The 16220-nt window shown below is 40.9% G+C and overlaps 2 protein-coding genes across 2 annotated transcripts; both read left to right on the plus strand.

Annotated features, from left to right (window-relative positions):
• Positions 1-661: 661 nt before the first annotated feature.
• VFPPC_06881 (alkaline serine protease P32) lies at positions 662-2129 on the plus strand (the record flags this gene model as incomplete). Its single annotated transcript, XM_018285840.1, has 4 exons — positions 662-943; positions 1069-1254; positions 1353-1865; positions 1947-2129. The coding sequence occupies 4 exons, from the start codon at positions 662-664 to the stop codon at positions 2127-2129; spliced, it is 1164 nt and encodes a 387-aa protein (XP_018138661.1).
• An 8556-nt stretch (positions 2130-10685) lies between these two features.
• On the plus strand, positions 10686-13019 carry VFPPC_16768 (EXS family protein; the record flags this gene model as incomplete). The annotated part of the gene is made up of 5 exons (XM_022429037.1): positions 10686-10758; positions 10903-10983; positions 11184-12605; positions 12928-12952; positions 13004-13019. 5 exons carry the CDS (start codon positions 10686-10688, stop codon positions 13017-13019), a joined length of 1617 nt encoding a protein of 538 aa, XP_022284092.1.
• Between the last annotated feature and the right edge of the window lie 3201 nt (positions 13020-16220).

Raw genomic sequence — 16220 nt, forward strand, 5'->3', positions numbered from 1 at the left:
CGTTATGTGAAATAAGTAAATTAAGTAACCTCTGTGTTCAGGAGGTATGCATTGCATTTAATTCTCTATGCTCTAAGGCACCAACATACGTATGTTGTGGAACACTCGGTAATACTCAGTCCTTCTCCATTCGTTCACGAGTGAAAACCGCCTACGCCGTACTCTGTACTCCGTCCCTTGGCATACCTACGGATAAGTCCCTATACATAATTCGGTGTTACAGCCGGTCTCGGTCCCCAGGTTCACAACAACGCCTTAATTTCTACGCTAGCCTAAAATAAGAAGCTAATTTATTTCCTACATTCCATTTCTGGTGTGATATCCGTGGCATGAATACTGCGTGATTCATAGGAAACCAGGCTTTGGGGCCTTGTTCCAAAGCATCACTATCCTTAACGACACAGATATTGGCTCTCGCGAAAGATCAGCTTCCACTTCTAGAAGGTAATTGGTTGAGACAGACAATTATTTTGGATGTATCTCAACTTGGAATTTGATAGACAAAGCAAATGTGGCATGTTTCGTATATAAGTTGGGCATTCCTCGTATATTTGAAATGAAATCTTCTTCTTCGATCATCCTCATCACCCGAGCCTTATCTCGTCATATTCTATTTCTGCCTAACTCCCTTAGTCTCTTATCTCGTACTGGAATAGCAATTATGAAGCTGTCTATTCTTGTCATCTTTCTCCCAGCTATTCTAGCTGCCCGCACAACCAGTGACAAGCACGTTGAGCCCATTACTCTCTGGACACCCAATAATGCCGATATCATTGACAACAAGTACATTGTCAAGTTTAAGGATGGCATCGCGCACATTAATATTGACGAGGCTGTAAGCGTCATAAAGGCCAAGGCTGACTTCGTGTACGAGAACGTCTTTAAGGGTTTCGCTGGCCACCTTAGCACGGCCGAGCACGCAGTCCTCCTTGCCCACCCAGACGTAAGTTTTTGGATTTCCACTGATCACTTCTGAGCCATCTGAGAGGGTGAAAGGTACAAGAAATAGAATTAGCGGCAGCGGACAGCCTTTAAGACCGGCAACTGTGGCTTACAAGCGATATCTAGGTTGACTACATAGAGAAAGACGCCGTGATGCACATTAATGGCTTTGTTGAGCAAAAAGGAGCGCCCTGGGGCCTTGGCCGTATCTCTAACAGCCAGAAGGGAAGTACCACCTACAGATATGATGATAGTGCTGGCACTGAAACTTGCGCCTACGTTCTCGACACAGGTGTTGAGGCTAGCCACCCTGTAAGTTTCCCATCCACAGCCCCGCAGTACGTATCAGTGTTAGGCCGTAACGTTCTTGGCCTTTCGGGCTTTGGTACGGAGTTAACAGCGGTTTGTAGGAGTTTGAGGGTCGCGCTACTTTTCTTAAGAGCTTCATTGAGGGCCAGAACAAGGACGGTCACGGCCACGGAACCCATTGTGCCGGTACGATTGGTAGCAAGACGTACGGTGTTGCTAAGAAGGCCAAGATCTACGGTGTTAAGGTCCTAAATGATAGGGGCTCTGGGCCTGTTTCTGTTATTATTGCTGGCATGGACTTTGTTGCTCAAGACGCCAAGTCGCGCGGCTGCCCTAAGGGTGCTATTGCTAGCATGAGCTTGGGAGGTTCTCGAAACGCTGCCCTTAATCAGGCTGCCGCTTCTATGGTTAGCTCTGGAATCTTCCTCGCCGTCTCCGCTGGGAATGATAATGGAGATGCTGCCAACAAATCCCCTGCCTCTGAGCCTTCTGCTTGCACTGTTGGTTCTACAACCTCCGGCGACGCCCGATCTTCGTTCTCCAACTTTGGCCCTATTGTCGATATCTTTGCTCCTGGTAGTAGCGTTCTCTCTACCTGGATTGGTGGAGGCACGGTAAGTGCTCGAAAACACACTGCGTATGACCGGTTTTGTTTGATATCTAACGGTAATAATCTTAACTATCTGCACGTATAGAAAACCATATCTGGTACTTCTATGGCCGCTCCCCACATTGCTGGCCTCGCTGCCTACCTTGCTGCTCTTGAAGGCAGCACCAGCTGCACTCGCATCCAGCAACTAGCCACCAAGGACGCCCTCTCGGGTATCCCTTCCGGCACTGTCAACCTCCTTGCCTACAACGGCGCCAACGTTGTCTAGATAGTGGCATCTACATTTTTGCATTCTCGTGGGGAGGAACCCTTCAGGGAAGGGAGAGGCTGTTGGTTCGGGCTGAACATTTGATACAGTCTACTAAGGTCAAGTCACTCATTCAGAGCAAGCTGAGTATGCTATTGCCTGGAAGGCAAGAATAACTATTATGCCGCTGTCTTACGGACAACTCATTTCACTTCAGCTCAGTTCAATTTCGTACTCGGCTACTAGCCGCTTTTACTCATCAGCAGTGTCTGGTTGCGGGCTTGTCAGGTGACTGCCGACCCGCTGCTAGGTCAACCAGCAGGGGCCACTTCGCCAAATCGTGAAATCTGACCAGCTGTCCCTCCTTCCCTCGCTTGTTTACCCAACTTCTTGCAAATGCCACGATTAGGGGAAACTACGTGCGAGCGCAGGTCTCGTTGCCCACTAGGAAATCACGCGTGACGGGGAGGGTGGGTAGAATTTTCCTGCCCTCGTTAGTTGTCAGATATGGCGGTCTGTCGTAGGTATCGAAATCCACCATAGTAACGGCTGGGGGCTCTTCATGTGGGGCGGCCCCTGCGTTCCAGGCGATGTGGCCGGGACAGCTGGGCCTGGGTGTGTTCCTTCCCGAATTGGGAGGAGGTGGCCGGAGACCTGAAGTTACCCCTCACGCCCCCAAGGCTACGGTTTAGATGAATACATGCACTTTTACACATCACTTCTTTAAACCTGTCTTTTGGGACCTAATAGGCGGACCGGGCCCCGTCCCAGTTACTGCATCAGGCGTAGCCCCACCGCTGTCGGCCTTCAAAGAATACTGCCTGCACCCCGACGGAATCTCCGTCTCTATCACTTATGGAACAAGCAATCCTTTGGATGGTCTTGTGTTAATGAGCCAAAATATAAATAGGGGTGATACAATGGCTGAATCCCGCCACGCTCATCAAAATAAATTACTAGTATATGAAACTTCACCATTGTATGAGATGTGTTACGAGAATGCAAATACCAGCTGTAGGCAGATTGTCACACAACTCTGGGTCACATGAGATCGAGTATGGCGGCAACGAAAGTGCCTATTGTCTTGAATGGAAATTATCTTGGAATTATCTAAAGAACATATGAAAGAGGGGAATAAATGTAGCTATTTATCTTGTAAGCAGCTTCGCCGAAACGGCGAAGCTGTAACAAGTAACCATGCCTGATACAATCTTAAGACGAGGAGTCGTTGATGATACAATGCCGCGTTGCGGCATTATAGCATTGTAAAAAGTAACGACTTACCCCGTCTTGAAGTCGTGATAGCTGACAGCCTGATATGCGACAATAACTCTATCGACTGTTTTGTTAGCCCGAACACGCCGGCGACGGGGAAGCACGAACGCGAATCCTCGACTCTGCTGCCTTAAAAATTGGCCTATAAGGAGTTCTCTTCCTAGAAGAGACGAGACGTTGCTATGTACGGCGGGCTAGATATAACAATAACGCACGATTGGCGAAGACTTCTTTCATTATCGTTGTACTTTTTGGGGTACTGAACGCTCGATCAATTGAATCTCGTGGCAGATCCTAACATCCCACCGAACCCCCGCAGTTGGAGGGGACAACTTGCGTTGTCTGGTCGGTTATTGTGCTAATGATCACAACGGTCTGCAAGCGGATCCAACTTGTCCAGGTGGAAGCAAGCGATCTTTCCAAGAAATCTCGGCGACCAAACACTAATTGTCCTTCATAGCTCACCTTGCCTCTAGATCATCCTGCGAGTGAACATGTCTTAACCTAACAACTACACGGTCGGCTGGATATGCGCCATCATAACGGAGTACGTTGCTTCCCAAGCTTTCCTCGACGAAAAGCACGACCGACCTGAATACGTATCCCCAATGACAACAATGATTACACCCTGGGAAGAATGGGGAAGCGCAACACCGTCATCGCTGTGTTGCCCGACGGGGAGTATAGCACATCCCTTGCTCTCGCCTTCCCGAACCCGGCCGTGGATAACGACGTAGTGCTAGCTCCCTTCCTTACCTCATGTCAGATTATCTGGGCTTGGAACCGGTAGCCATGGCAGCCATAACAGCGCACTGTCTACTTTTTAATAACTTTGTCAGAGGTGGATATAATGGGTCCAGGTTCATTTAGAGCCGTGAGAGCCGTGATACCTTGGCTTCACTGTGCACAGTGTTGCAAATTAACCCAATTCCAATTTTAATTTGTCGCAGGTATCGGGCTGATTTATGCTGCGCGGAATATGTCTGCATGAAGACATGCAAACCGAGTGCGGCAATAAGATGACAACGAACGAATGGAGAGTGAAGAGAAAACCCATGTTATTTATTATTTTATTGAGTATCGAACAGCGCTCAATTTCCCACAAGTACCACTCATTCCATGTGTAATCCATGTGTTGCAGTCGGCGTTTCCGTTTTCTGATTCGCCCTAACTGCCTATCACGTGTGGCTGTAAGCTAAACTTAAAGCAACATTAGTAACCCTGCTGGCGGCCGCTCTAAAGTCACTCTTTATTAAATATATAAGTACTCTATCCTGCTTTAAGCTTATCCTGTATTCTTTCTTTTGCCTTTATCCCCTAAGCTCTTTATTTCTCTTGCCTGGAAGCCTACCAATAGCAAAAATGCCGCATTTCACTTAGGCGTACGCGCGTGCAATCCCTCGCAATGCCTCGCTATACCTCGCTATGCTTTGCCATGCTATTAATGCAGTAGCGAGATAATAAATAATATGTCTCTAAGCCTTCTAATTCTACACGGATATTATTTTATACTATTACTATAAGGGAAAGTTACCGTTTTACTGTTACTCTATAGCGTCTTTATAGTTTTTGCTTATTATGGATTTAAGCGTAGCGCTTAGATCTTAAGAGAAGAAGGAGATAAGTATGCTAGAAGGGCTACTTAAGAATCTACCACAGGTTTTTACTAGAGCTTAGCTAGGCTCTATAAGAGCTCTCTATAGAGCTAAGCTAACCTCTTACCTCTTTCTCTCTTCTCTCTATAAGAAAAGTTACTATTAGTAATGCTAGCTCGCAAAAGCTACTAGGCTCGCTTCTTATATTGCTAGTAGATTTACCTCTTCTTTATTTACACTTATATAGTATTGTATCTCCTATTATTGCTTTTAAACCTAGTACTAACTATTATCTTTCTTTTGGAATATTTATTTCCTCTATTAGCTTTAATATTAATAGAATCGCGTTAAATTTTAGTCTTAAGGCAGCTAACTTAAAGTTAACACCACAAAATAGAGGCTAATTATATAGTCCCTAGAGCTTGCTAGGGAACACGCTGCTAGTCTTTATAACTAGCGCTAAAAATAGATAGACACGTGTACTAAAGGTTTTAAGGTTCTATTACTCCCTAGAATACAGAAGCATTACGTTAATAATGGAAGTATTTTTATCGTTTAACTAATATTAGCTTATAATATATAACTAGACTTATTATAGACTAATAAGAACTATATAAATAGATATAAGGTAAAGCCTATAGCTAGAGTTAGTTTAATAGATGCAAGAGATAAGTCTTACGATAACCCTGTAATATTAACGTGGATAGTAGCGCAATTCTAGCCTAGAGAGAAGTAAAGCAAAATAAAAATCTTAGCATTACGCCTAGTTCTATTTTAACTAATCTTTAGCTCTTATTACTATGCAGGCTAAGGTTGCAAGAAGATAAGTGCTTTATAGTTGCTTAGCTAATATTCTTAACTGCATTTATAAATCTATAAATAGGCCTTAAGAGAACTTTTGCTATAGCATACTATAGCTTATAATTTACTCTATAGTTTTAGCTATCTAATACAGTAAGACTATTAGTAATTATTATCTATTTAGCCTCTAGCTTAAGATAGTTCTATTAAGTAATACTAAGTTTATAGTATAGCTAGATTGTATAACTATTACAGAATATACAATAAAGGAGGTTAATAAATGGAAAACAAACTGTAGGCTAGTAACTGCGCGGCTATATTATATAAACAGAATAAACCGGAATTACTGCATAATAACTAAGCAGCTAATAGGCTAGGCCTAGTAGATCTAACACAACGCTAGCATTCTAGCTAAGAATAGCGTGCTTACTAAAGTATTTAAGGCTATAGTAGTCTAGTAAACTTTTTATAGTTACTATAAGGGGCTAGCCTAGCAGCTTCTGTAAGCTAGCATTACTAATAGTAACTTTTCTTATAGAGAGAAGAGAGAAAGAGAAAAGAGGTTAGCTTAGCTCTATAAAAAGCTCTTATAGAGCTTAGCTAAGCTCTAGTAAAGACCTATAGTAGACTCTTAGGTAGCTCTCCTAGCATACTTATCTCTTTCTCCCCTTAAGATTTAAGCGCTACGCTTAAATCTATAATAATAAGTAGGCATTTACGTAATTAAGTGTGTAGCCTAAGCTAGCGTGGCTTAGCGTAGCTAAAGTGTAGCTAAGGCGCGGCTAAAAGTCCCCTATAGCTATATGCACTATACTGCTCACGTAATATCTAAGGTAATACTACAAAGAAATAAAGAAACTTAAAACCTTTAAAGAACTAAGTTACTTATATTTAATATATATATTTGCCTTAGTCTTAAGAAGATATACTATATATAAGAGTACTTTATTATTATCTAGTTTAGGTACGTATTCTCTAGTTCTCTGCTAGATAACCTCTAGGTAAATAGTCTCTAATATCTATTTAACTTATTGCCTTACTTGTGTCTTGCCTAGCTTTATCTTAGAATTATATATATACTTACACTTTAATTTAGTTGCGCTAATTAATTTAGGGCACAGAGCATATAGCGTTAGACATAATAACTATAAACAATAGAACTATCTAGTGCTATAGCACCTAGATACCTACGCTAAGTCTTTTAAGTAGATCTAGATATTATCTATAATATAATTGCGTTAAGTCTTATACTAATACTACTAGCTTATTATCTATAGGTATAATAGTATAAGTGCTATATTTAGTTATTTCTAGTAATACTAGATAATTAGCATAGTATCTATAGATTTATAGATTTATAGATTTATAGATTTATAGATTTATAGATTTATAGATTTATAGATTTATAGATTTATAGATTTATAGATTTAGATTTATAGATTTATAGATTTATAGATTTATAGATTTATAGATTTATAGATTTATAGATTTATAGATATAAAGCTATATATCTTAAATAAGCGCATATAGACTAAGTAACTAGATAATATATTAGTATATATATAAAGAGAAATCTAAACTAGATTATAGGGTTTAGAATCTACTTAAGTCTAGTACTTAAGTAGTCTTATCTCTTTAGCACTAGATATTCTATTAGCTTTATGCTATTTATACTTTTAACTCTTATCTTTTATCTCTTATCTCTTGTCTTTTAACTCTTAAGATGTAACTCTCTCTTATTTCTGTTGTTGCTATGGCGGTTCATATAATCTCGCCAGCAATTGCGATTGCAACTCAGTCGACCATAACTTTTAGGAGGCTAGAAGCGCGGCGGGGGAGAGGGGCGCGTACCTAGATACCGCATCAGGCTACCCCGGTGCCGCAATAGGCTTGGGCCCCGCCCCCGTTATACTGCCGCCTTCCCCCAATCCGTCTCGAGTTAGGGGTTATAATCCTCCTCCTAGGCTGTGGCTGCTTTACCCTTATAACCCTTCGCGTCCGCGTGGGCCGCCTTCGCTGCCTTCGCGTGGGCCGCCTCCGCGCCTGCCTCCAGTTTAGCTGCCTTACTCTCTGCCTCTGCTGCCTCTGCCTCGGCTGCCTAGGGCTCCGCCTCCGGCGTCTACGCCCCAGAAGACCATGCCCCCTCCCCTGCCCCCTAGAAGCAATAAGGCACCTGTAGTATATACTATAACTAGTTCTATAAAGCCACGTGCAGCAGTTTAGCATTAAATATTTAAAGCAGTTTAGCCTTAAATATTTAAATATTACTCTACTTATATTAACTAGTTAAGCCTTTTTAGCACTTTAATATTACTAATTATCTAAAATAATAATAGTATTGTAAGGGACTGGCCTAGGGGCTCCTGCAAACTAGCGTTACTAGTAGTAACTTTTCTCATAAGGAGAAGGAAAGAAGAAGAAAAGAGTTAGCGTGGTTCCTAGTAGCACCCTTATAGGGTTTGGTTAAGCTCTAGTTAAGACCTATAGTGGGTTCTTAGGTAGCTCTCCCCACGTGCCTATCTCCTTCTTCCCTAAGATCCAAGCGTTACGCTTGAATCCATAACAAGTATATCCTATTAAAGTATAACTCTAGGAGTTACTATTTAGTAAAAAATAGTAAGAATATAAGTATCCTATATTCTAGCAAATTACTAGTATGTTAGGTTTTCTAAATATTAAGTCTATCTAATATTAAAGCTAATCTACCTATATTAGTATAACTTAAGACTAAACTTAAATTGCAAATATATAATAATAGATATATATGCTTTATGTAATATTTGGTAAATCTATTGTGTGGGCAGTTTAGTGCATACAGCTATAGGCGACTTTTAGCCATGCTAAGCTATGCTAGCCTAGGCTATATATTTAATCACGTGGGAACCCACTTATTCTGCGGATAAAAAAACCTAATTGTAAGCCTAAGCTAGTTTTTAGATCTTTAACCTTTTGGCTGCATAGCTGTTTGTTCACAATATAACTTAACTTTACTTAATAGAGCTGTTCCTTCCTGCCTTTCTCCCTACTATTTATTTGGAAGCCTCCCTCGCCCCCTTCCTTCCTTCCTTCCTTCCTTTCTTCCTTTTCCCTGTTTTATTTCCCTTCTATAGTGGGTGCCTTTTCCACCCACAAACTATTAAGCTAGCTATTTTTGCGATTTAAGTTAATATATTTCTATTTACTAAGAGCTTTTTTGTATATCTTTATACTATTTATATAAGACTTAGAATAGAAATAAAAATAGAAATAAGAGAGTAAAAAGGGGCTATATTGCGTTCTTTAAGCGAGTAAGAGCTATTAGTAATAGTAACCTGTAATATTAGTATTAGTATTAGTTTATATTTAATATTGCCTTTTATATTTTAATTTAAGTTAGTTACGCAATATTAAACGCAATTATTCTAGACTAATCTTTTGTATCTATACTGTAATAGATTTAAGCGTAACGCTTAGATCTTTATAAGAGAAAGAGTTTCTATAAGAAGAGAATATCTCTATTACAAGCAAAGTCTACCATAAAGGCACTCAGCTTTAAGGCTATTTAAACCTTATTCTAACTTATTAATAAGCAATATTTTACTATATAAAGAAGGAATTCTCTCTCTTTAGGATAATAATAACTTAATCCTTAATTTTTTAACACAATATATTTTATTTCTATACTATTTCTAGATATAAATTCTATAATACTTGCTTATCTAATAAGCTATTATCCTAAGTTACTTTTAACTAAGGTTATATCCGTATTATATCCGTATACTAACCTTATTTCCGTCTTATTCCCGCGCATAACTAAACCTCCTTTTTACTCTAAAAAGGCTCTACCTTTTACAGTATTAGTAGCTAATTAATAGTAATACTACTATTTACTAGTAGCTTTACCTTATATAAGTTATAAAGCGTTAGCAATAGCTTTTTCTTATACGTAAGCATACGCTTTATAGCTAAACTCTTTAACTTATGCTTCCTTCTATAGTATTACTTAATGCTACTATTTACTAGTAGAATAGCAGCGTAGCATCCTAGACATATCTATATACTATGCTCCTCCTATACTTAGATATGGGAATAGTAGAATAAGGGGAATTTACAGATCTTTCTTAGGAATTTCCGTCGGCTCCTGCAGCGCGGGCCGACATTTGTGGTGCCCATTTGTGTCATTAATTGATTTGTGAGTAGTTAATTTGTCGCGGCCATAAAGCCAAGCCGTGTCATTTAAATTAACATGTGGTGATCTAGAGACGAAACATTCCAGTGCCGCGTTTATTGCATCAAACGATCCAAAGTTCTCCATAGCGATAGATTAATTATCAGCTCACTTGTGACTAAACCCATGCAGACTTCTAGTATGCAATTAGTGTTCGGTCAAGTTGCGGGGAAGGCGCAGGTGAACTGTTTAATGTCAGCATTAAACATTGCATGCTCAACCATCGCACGAGCACCAGTTTGCTTGACTCGTAACAGCTCTCCCGGCAATCACAAATTAGCCGTTCCGAATGCCTCAGAGTCAGGTCAGAGCTCCGGGCAGTCAGTCTCAGGTAGAGCATAAGGAGCCCTGTTACAAATCGCATCGTGACAACATTAAAGGCCAAGTCTAGCGTGGCACTTAATAATCCCAGCATACTTAGGTATCTAAGCATATAATGCCAGATAATCCTACCCTTAGATCGACGGAATTATCACACAATTACCACATATCTTTCTAAGTAGTACCTTGCTTTTGTCTCTTTGCACACGATTAACAAATCCTACTCAAGTATTCCGTACGCTGCTCACGACATTAATAAATCCTACCGTGATACCTCGCTCTAGCGCCCCCAGAGATATTTTCCACTTGAGTGCCAGTATTGTTGATCAATCCTTGGCTTGTTGGTGGGGTCGACAACTCAGATTATCGAGGCAAGTTATGCGAATAGCTGTTCTGAGAGGTCTTATTCCACTTGCTCTTCAACTTAAGAATACCGACGCGCCAGTCCGTGGCCGTCTTTAACCCCATTCGCAGGTCCACGCTAACATGCTCGCAAAAGACTGTTCTTGTGTACTGTGATTCGTACCTCGAAACTTGAGCTTGCAATCTCTGGAACCTGGTTGTCAAACACGGAGCTTTTGCACATGCACCCAAGCTGACCTTGTTGAAGGCTACGCTACAGCTGAGACGCCGGCCATGAAGTTTGCGAAGGAGCTTGAGAGAGATGCTGTACCAGGTAAGCCCTTCCCCTATTCCTCCAACTACTTACTTTGTGGTCTTTACGGTATTTGCTCGTCTGATTTGTCCGGGAAGCAGCTGCTTCCATAGCGTCATCAATTGGACGCTGCAGAATCAACAAATAGGCCACCCAAAAACCTTCACAGAACATGAACTCGAAGCTAATCGATTTTTTCTTTTTTTTTACCCTTCTTACAGAATGGCGCATCAACTACCTCAACTACAAGGCTGGCAAGAAATATATCAAGGCCGTCTCAAGAGCAATTAATAGGACACCGAAATTTTCTTATCGAACATCTTCCTACTTTCGGTTAAGCAATTATAATCGAGCCTTAATTCTGCCCACCTTAACTTCGGGTCTGGCCCCTAGGCGGACTCCAAAGCGAAGCAATAGGGGGCCTATTCCTCAATCCACTCCAATCTCATTTGCAGGTTATGCGAACGAAGATAAAGCGTTAGCTGGCGACGGTAACAACATGCGGCATAGAAGCTTTATGCCGACGCCGCCAACACACAGCCCTTTAAAGGAAAACGAGAGCAAGGTCCATGACTTTGCGCTGCCAGCACCTGCTATCAAGGCGCCTGAGCTCTCAGAGTTAGGGAAACCGATTGAGGCGATAACGGCTCATAGCAAATTGCCGCTGCAGCTGGGGGACTCTATAGCGGCAGAGCCTGTAACGATGAGGTTCAAGAGTCTAAGGTCACCTTCGATTGCACGGCAATCGACAGTTGGAGGTGTGACAGAGTCGCCGTCACAATTGCGACGGATACTTTCACACGTACCTGCGCCTTTGGATTTATCGAAAGATGGTGCATTGATCGACTTTGACTTGGTTCGAGAGAGGGAACAGGAGTTTTATGAATTTATGGACTCCGAGTTGGAAAAAGTTGAATCCTTTTACAAGTTTAAGGAGGATCAAGCTGGGCAGCAACTCTCTGTGCTACGGCAACAACTTCACGAAATGCGAAACCGACGAATCCATGAGATAGCTACGAATCCTGATAATAATGCCGAAACCTCCAAGGATAACCTTAATGGGTGGGTTCAACCGATAAAGGCCAAGATGTTTCCGTTAGGACCCAATTCCAAGGCGCTTCTAAACATGCCGACTACCCCGTATCTTCCACCGAGTGCATCGGTTGGTGATGCGGCCGGAGACTATAGCCGCCAGCGACAAAAAGACGATATAGTATATCGAATAGCTAAGCGCAAACTAAAGTTAGCTTTGCAAGAGTTCTATCGAGGGCTAGAATTACTCAAGTCTTACGCACTTCTCAATCAAACTGCGTTTCGCAAACTAAATAAAAAGTTTGATAAGGCTAGCAATACCCAACCGACTTTGCAATATATGAACGAAAAGGTCTATAAGGCTTGGTTCGTAAATAGCGATACTCTTAACGGGCACATTAAGGCGGTTAAAGACTTATACGCACGATACTTCGAACGTGGCAACTACAAACTTGCAGCTAGCAAGCTACAAAGTCTTTCGAAGCACTCAACAAGCGAATCTAAGAGTTCGTTTCTCAACGGCTTTCTTATTGGCACTGGACTCATTTTCAGCGCTAAGGGCCTTACTTCCGGTTCACAGTTGCTATTTAACGCTAACCCTATTATTCGCAGCTATACTAGCTATCTCCTGCAAATATATGCAGGTTACTTTCTTATGCTCTTTATGTTCTTACTCTTTTGCATAAATTGTTTTATATGGACTAAAAACAAGATTAATTATCCGTTTATTTTCGAATTCAACCAACGAAGTATACTTAACTGGCAACAGCTAGCAGAGTTTCCAAGTTTCTTTTTCCTACTATTAGGTGTCTTTATGTGGATGAACTTTAGCCAATATGATGCGGATTGGCTCTATATTTATTACCCTGTGCTTTTAATTTGCATTACTGTGGCAATTATATTCTTTCCCGGGCCGGTACTATCTCACAAAAGCCGGTTATGGTTTGTCTATACTCACGTAAGCGTTGCTGCCGCTGGTTGATTATGTATTTAAGCTAATAAATAGCAGTGGCGCCTTTTGCTAGCTGGCCTTTACCCAGTTGAGTTCCGGGATATCTTCCTTGGAGACATGTATTGTTCCTTAACATATTGCATGGCTGTAAGTTTGCTACAAGGACACTCGGTTTATGCAAAGTATCAGACTAACAAGTGTAGAATATCGAATTATCCTTTTGCTTATACGCCAATCAATGGAATAATGCCACACAATGTAATTCGAATAATTCCCGACTATTAGGCTATCTGATAACGCTACCCCCTATCTGGCGCTTCTTCCAGTGCGTTCGCCAATACAACGACACTGGCAACGTATTTCCTCACCTTGTTAACGGCAGCAAGTATATAATAACCATTATAGCTACCGTGATGCTATCTCTCTATCGCATTCAAAATACTAGCACCTATTTAGCCCTCTACATTACCTTTTCTATTATTAACGGCATCTACGTCTGTACGTCGCCTTGTTCACCCTCACCCTCTGATTAACACCAGCACTAACTACGGCCTAAAAAGCTATCTGGGATCTCTTTATGGACTTTTCCCTTCTGCAAATCGACGCGCGGCATCTTGCTCTTCGCAACATCCTAGCATTTAGACACCGGTGGCCATACTACCTTATCATAGTTGTCGACCCTATCCTTCGCTTCGGATGGATCTTCTTCGCCATCTTCACCCATAACATGCAACTGTCCCCAATAGTGTCCTTTTTCGTGTCGTTTGTGGAGATTCTCCGCCGCGGAATGTGGGCTCTCTTCCGGGTTGAAAACGAACACTGCGTCAACGTTTCGCAGTGCAAGGCATCTCGTGATATTCCGCTACCGTATCGCATCGAGCCACTTATAGGTCGCGCTAGTGAGGAAACTTCTCCCGCGTTGCCAACGGATAACTAGTAACTATAGTTAGGTGGCGACCGAACTTTAGCTTTAGGGTTAGGCAAGGCAAGCAGGACGTACAACCACAGCGTTATAAGGGAGGTCTGTAACTTAGGTTTAGGGACCCTATCGCATATCAGGCTTACGCCAAATTGCAGCTCACGAAAAACTAAGACATTAATATTAGTAATAGCAGCTGCCTGCTAAGTAGCCGCTACTGCCTAAACAGGCAGAAGGTTTCTTTTGTGTGTAAAGAGCTACACAGTTTCCATGTAGCTCTTAATAGAGTTCTTACTTCTTAGATAATTCCCACTTAACGTAATTGCCACTTTTAGCGCAGTTATGCTAGATCTTATGTGACCTGGACGTTGTCTGACAAAGGGTCTAGCTTATTGCCTAATTTGGACGAAACCCTGCTCCCCGCCATAAACAACCCCTAACTAGGTGATGCGATTAAACCACGCGAAATCTAGCCAAATAATATAACCAAAAAATAGCATTATTACTGTACATTTTTATAGTTATAGACACTGTATACTTTTTTTTCTACGTAATTCCACCGGTAATTAGCTGAGAAAATAGCAAATATACCTAATCGTCGCCAACCCGGTTTTGTTAAATCGGCGCCAAACCCCCTTGTCCTGCGAAAGTGGGGCCCGCCTTCGCACGCAGAACGAACCGTCACCAGCATTGGCGACGATTGTAATAGTGCATAGAGAGGTTCTGCCGTGTCCTTCTTGGCCTCCAACCCTTGCTTCCTGAGGTAACAAGTATAGCGGCAGCTGGTGTCGCGAACCGAGACCACGCCGTTTCTTATCCATGGCGGGGGACGTTGGTACAGTCGGCGTTGTCGCACCTGATGGCCGAGACGCAGCCTATAACAGGGTGCGTAATTAACCAATTTAACCTAACTTGTAACCCCTCGCAGTTAGATTATTATCTCGCTAAATACATTTTAGTTAGATTAAACGTTATTTTAATTAGAGACTGCTTCTCCTAGTTAAATTGCTATTAGTTAATTTAATCTAACCTATATCTTTAATCTTTATAGCTTAAAGCTAATAGCAGCAATAAGCTATTAGAAATATAGTAGCAATATTATAAAGGTTTAATTAAGCGAGTAGTTAGTTAATCTTCTTGTCCTTTTATACTAATAAGCATTACTCTTTTATTATTAGCTATACCTCTATCTTAAGATAGAGGCTTTTCTTAACTAGAGCGACTAGGTTAATAGCTCTATCTAATATACTCTAATACTAGCCCACTACTACTATAAGGGTAAGATAATACCCTTCTTGCTCTATAACTGTAGACTCTAAGTTATCCTAATGTTATACCGATTAAGATAAGTTTATAGCGATAAGACTATCTTTTCTGCGCTACTAAATAATATTTTGTCTTAGCTAATATTATAGGTATTAATAGCAAATCTATAGCTATTTAAGAAAGGTTTAGATATTTTAATTAGTGCTCTTGCTACTAAGAAAGAGAGCTAAATTAATATTTATTATTAGCAAGAGTAAAGGTCTATATATAACGTTTATACTTATTAAGTAGTGCTAAACTATTTCCCGCCTTGCTATCTCTATCTACCTTATTGCCTTTGCTTAGTAACTATACTAGAAATACGTTATATCCCAAAAGCGCTCTTTAGCCGCAAGCTATTAAGCTTACTGGTAAGGCAGAAATCTTATAATTAGCATACTTGTCTTTCTATAGCATTATAAGCCTCGCTAAATAGTCCTTTTTCTAGCCTATTATAGCTCTATATCTCTCCCAGTAGTATTAAATCGCTAGCTATCTATAATAAGGGTATAGTACTATAGCGCTAATATAGGCAACAGGCTAGAGCTTATTGTAATACTTATTAAGCTTTATCCACGCCAGATGAATATAGTTTGTTAGCCCAAAACAAACACACTTTATTAGCCCAAAACAAACACACCTAAGAGCTCAGAGCGCCCTGCAAAATACCGCACTTACATGCAGCTTATTAGCAATTTAGTCTAGATTATCACTTTCCTTTAGTCTAAGTAGTTAGAATCCTTCTAATTACCTAGATTAAATGGTATTTAATTCTTAATTGCTTTAGTCTTTCTGGGAGACTTCTAAGATATTATTTGGTGGTGCACCTTCGCGAGGTGTAACCTGTAGCAAAGAAAGGTGCTCTTAGTTAATAAGGGATTTAGTAAATAAGCATTAAATGTATTAAGTAAATAGCTCTAGTTAAGAAAAAATTGCAGTTAAGTCTATTAATTAAGAATTATCTGGCTAGAGGGGGAAGAACCTCCCTTTTATCTGTGTGCTAGCTATAAGATCAAATAAAAACTCTAAGTCCCTTTTTCCTATCCCTTG

Source organism: Pochonia chlamydosporia (genome assembly GCF_001653235.2).
Source record: "Pochonia chlamydosporia 170 chromosome Unknown PCv3seq00008, whole genome shotgun sequence".
Classification (NCBI taxonomy): Eukaryota; Fungi; Ascomycota; class Sordariomycetes; order Hypocreales; family Clavicipitaceae; genus Pochonia; species Pochonia chlamydosporia.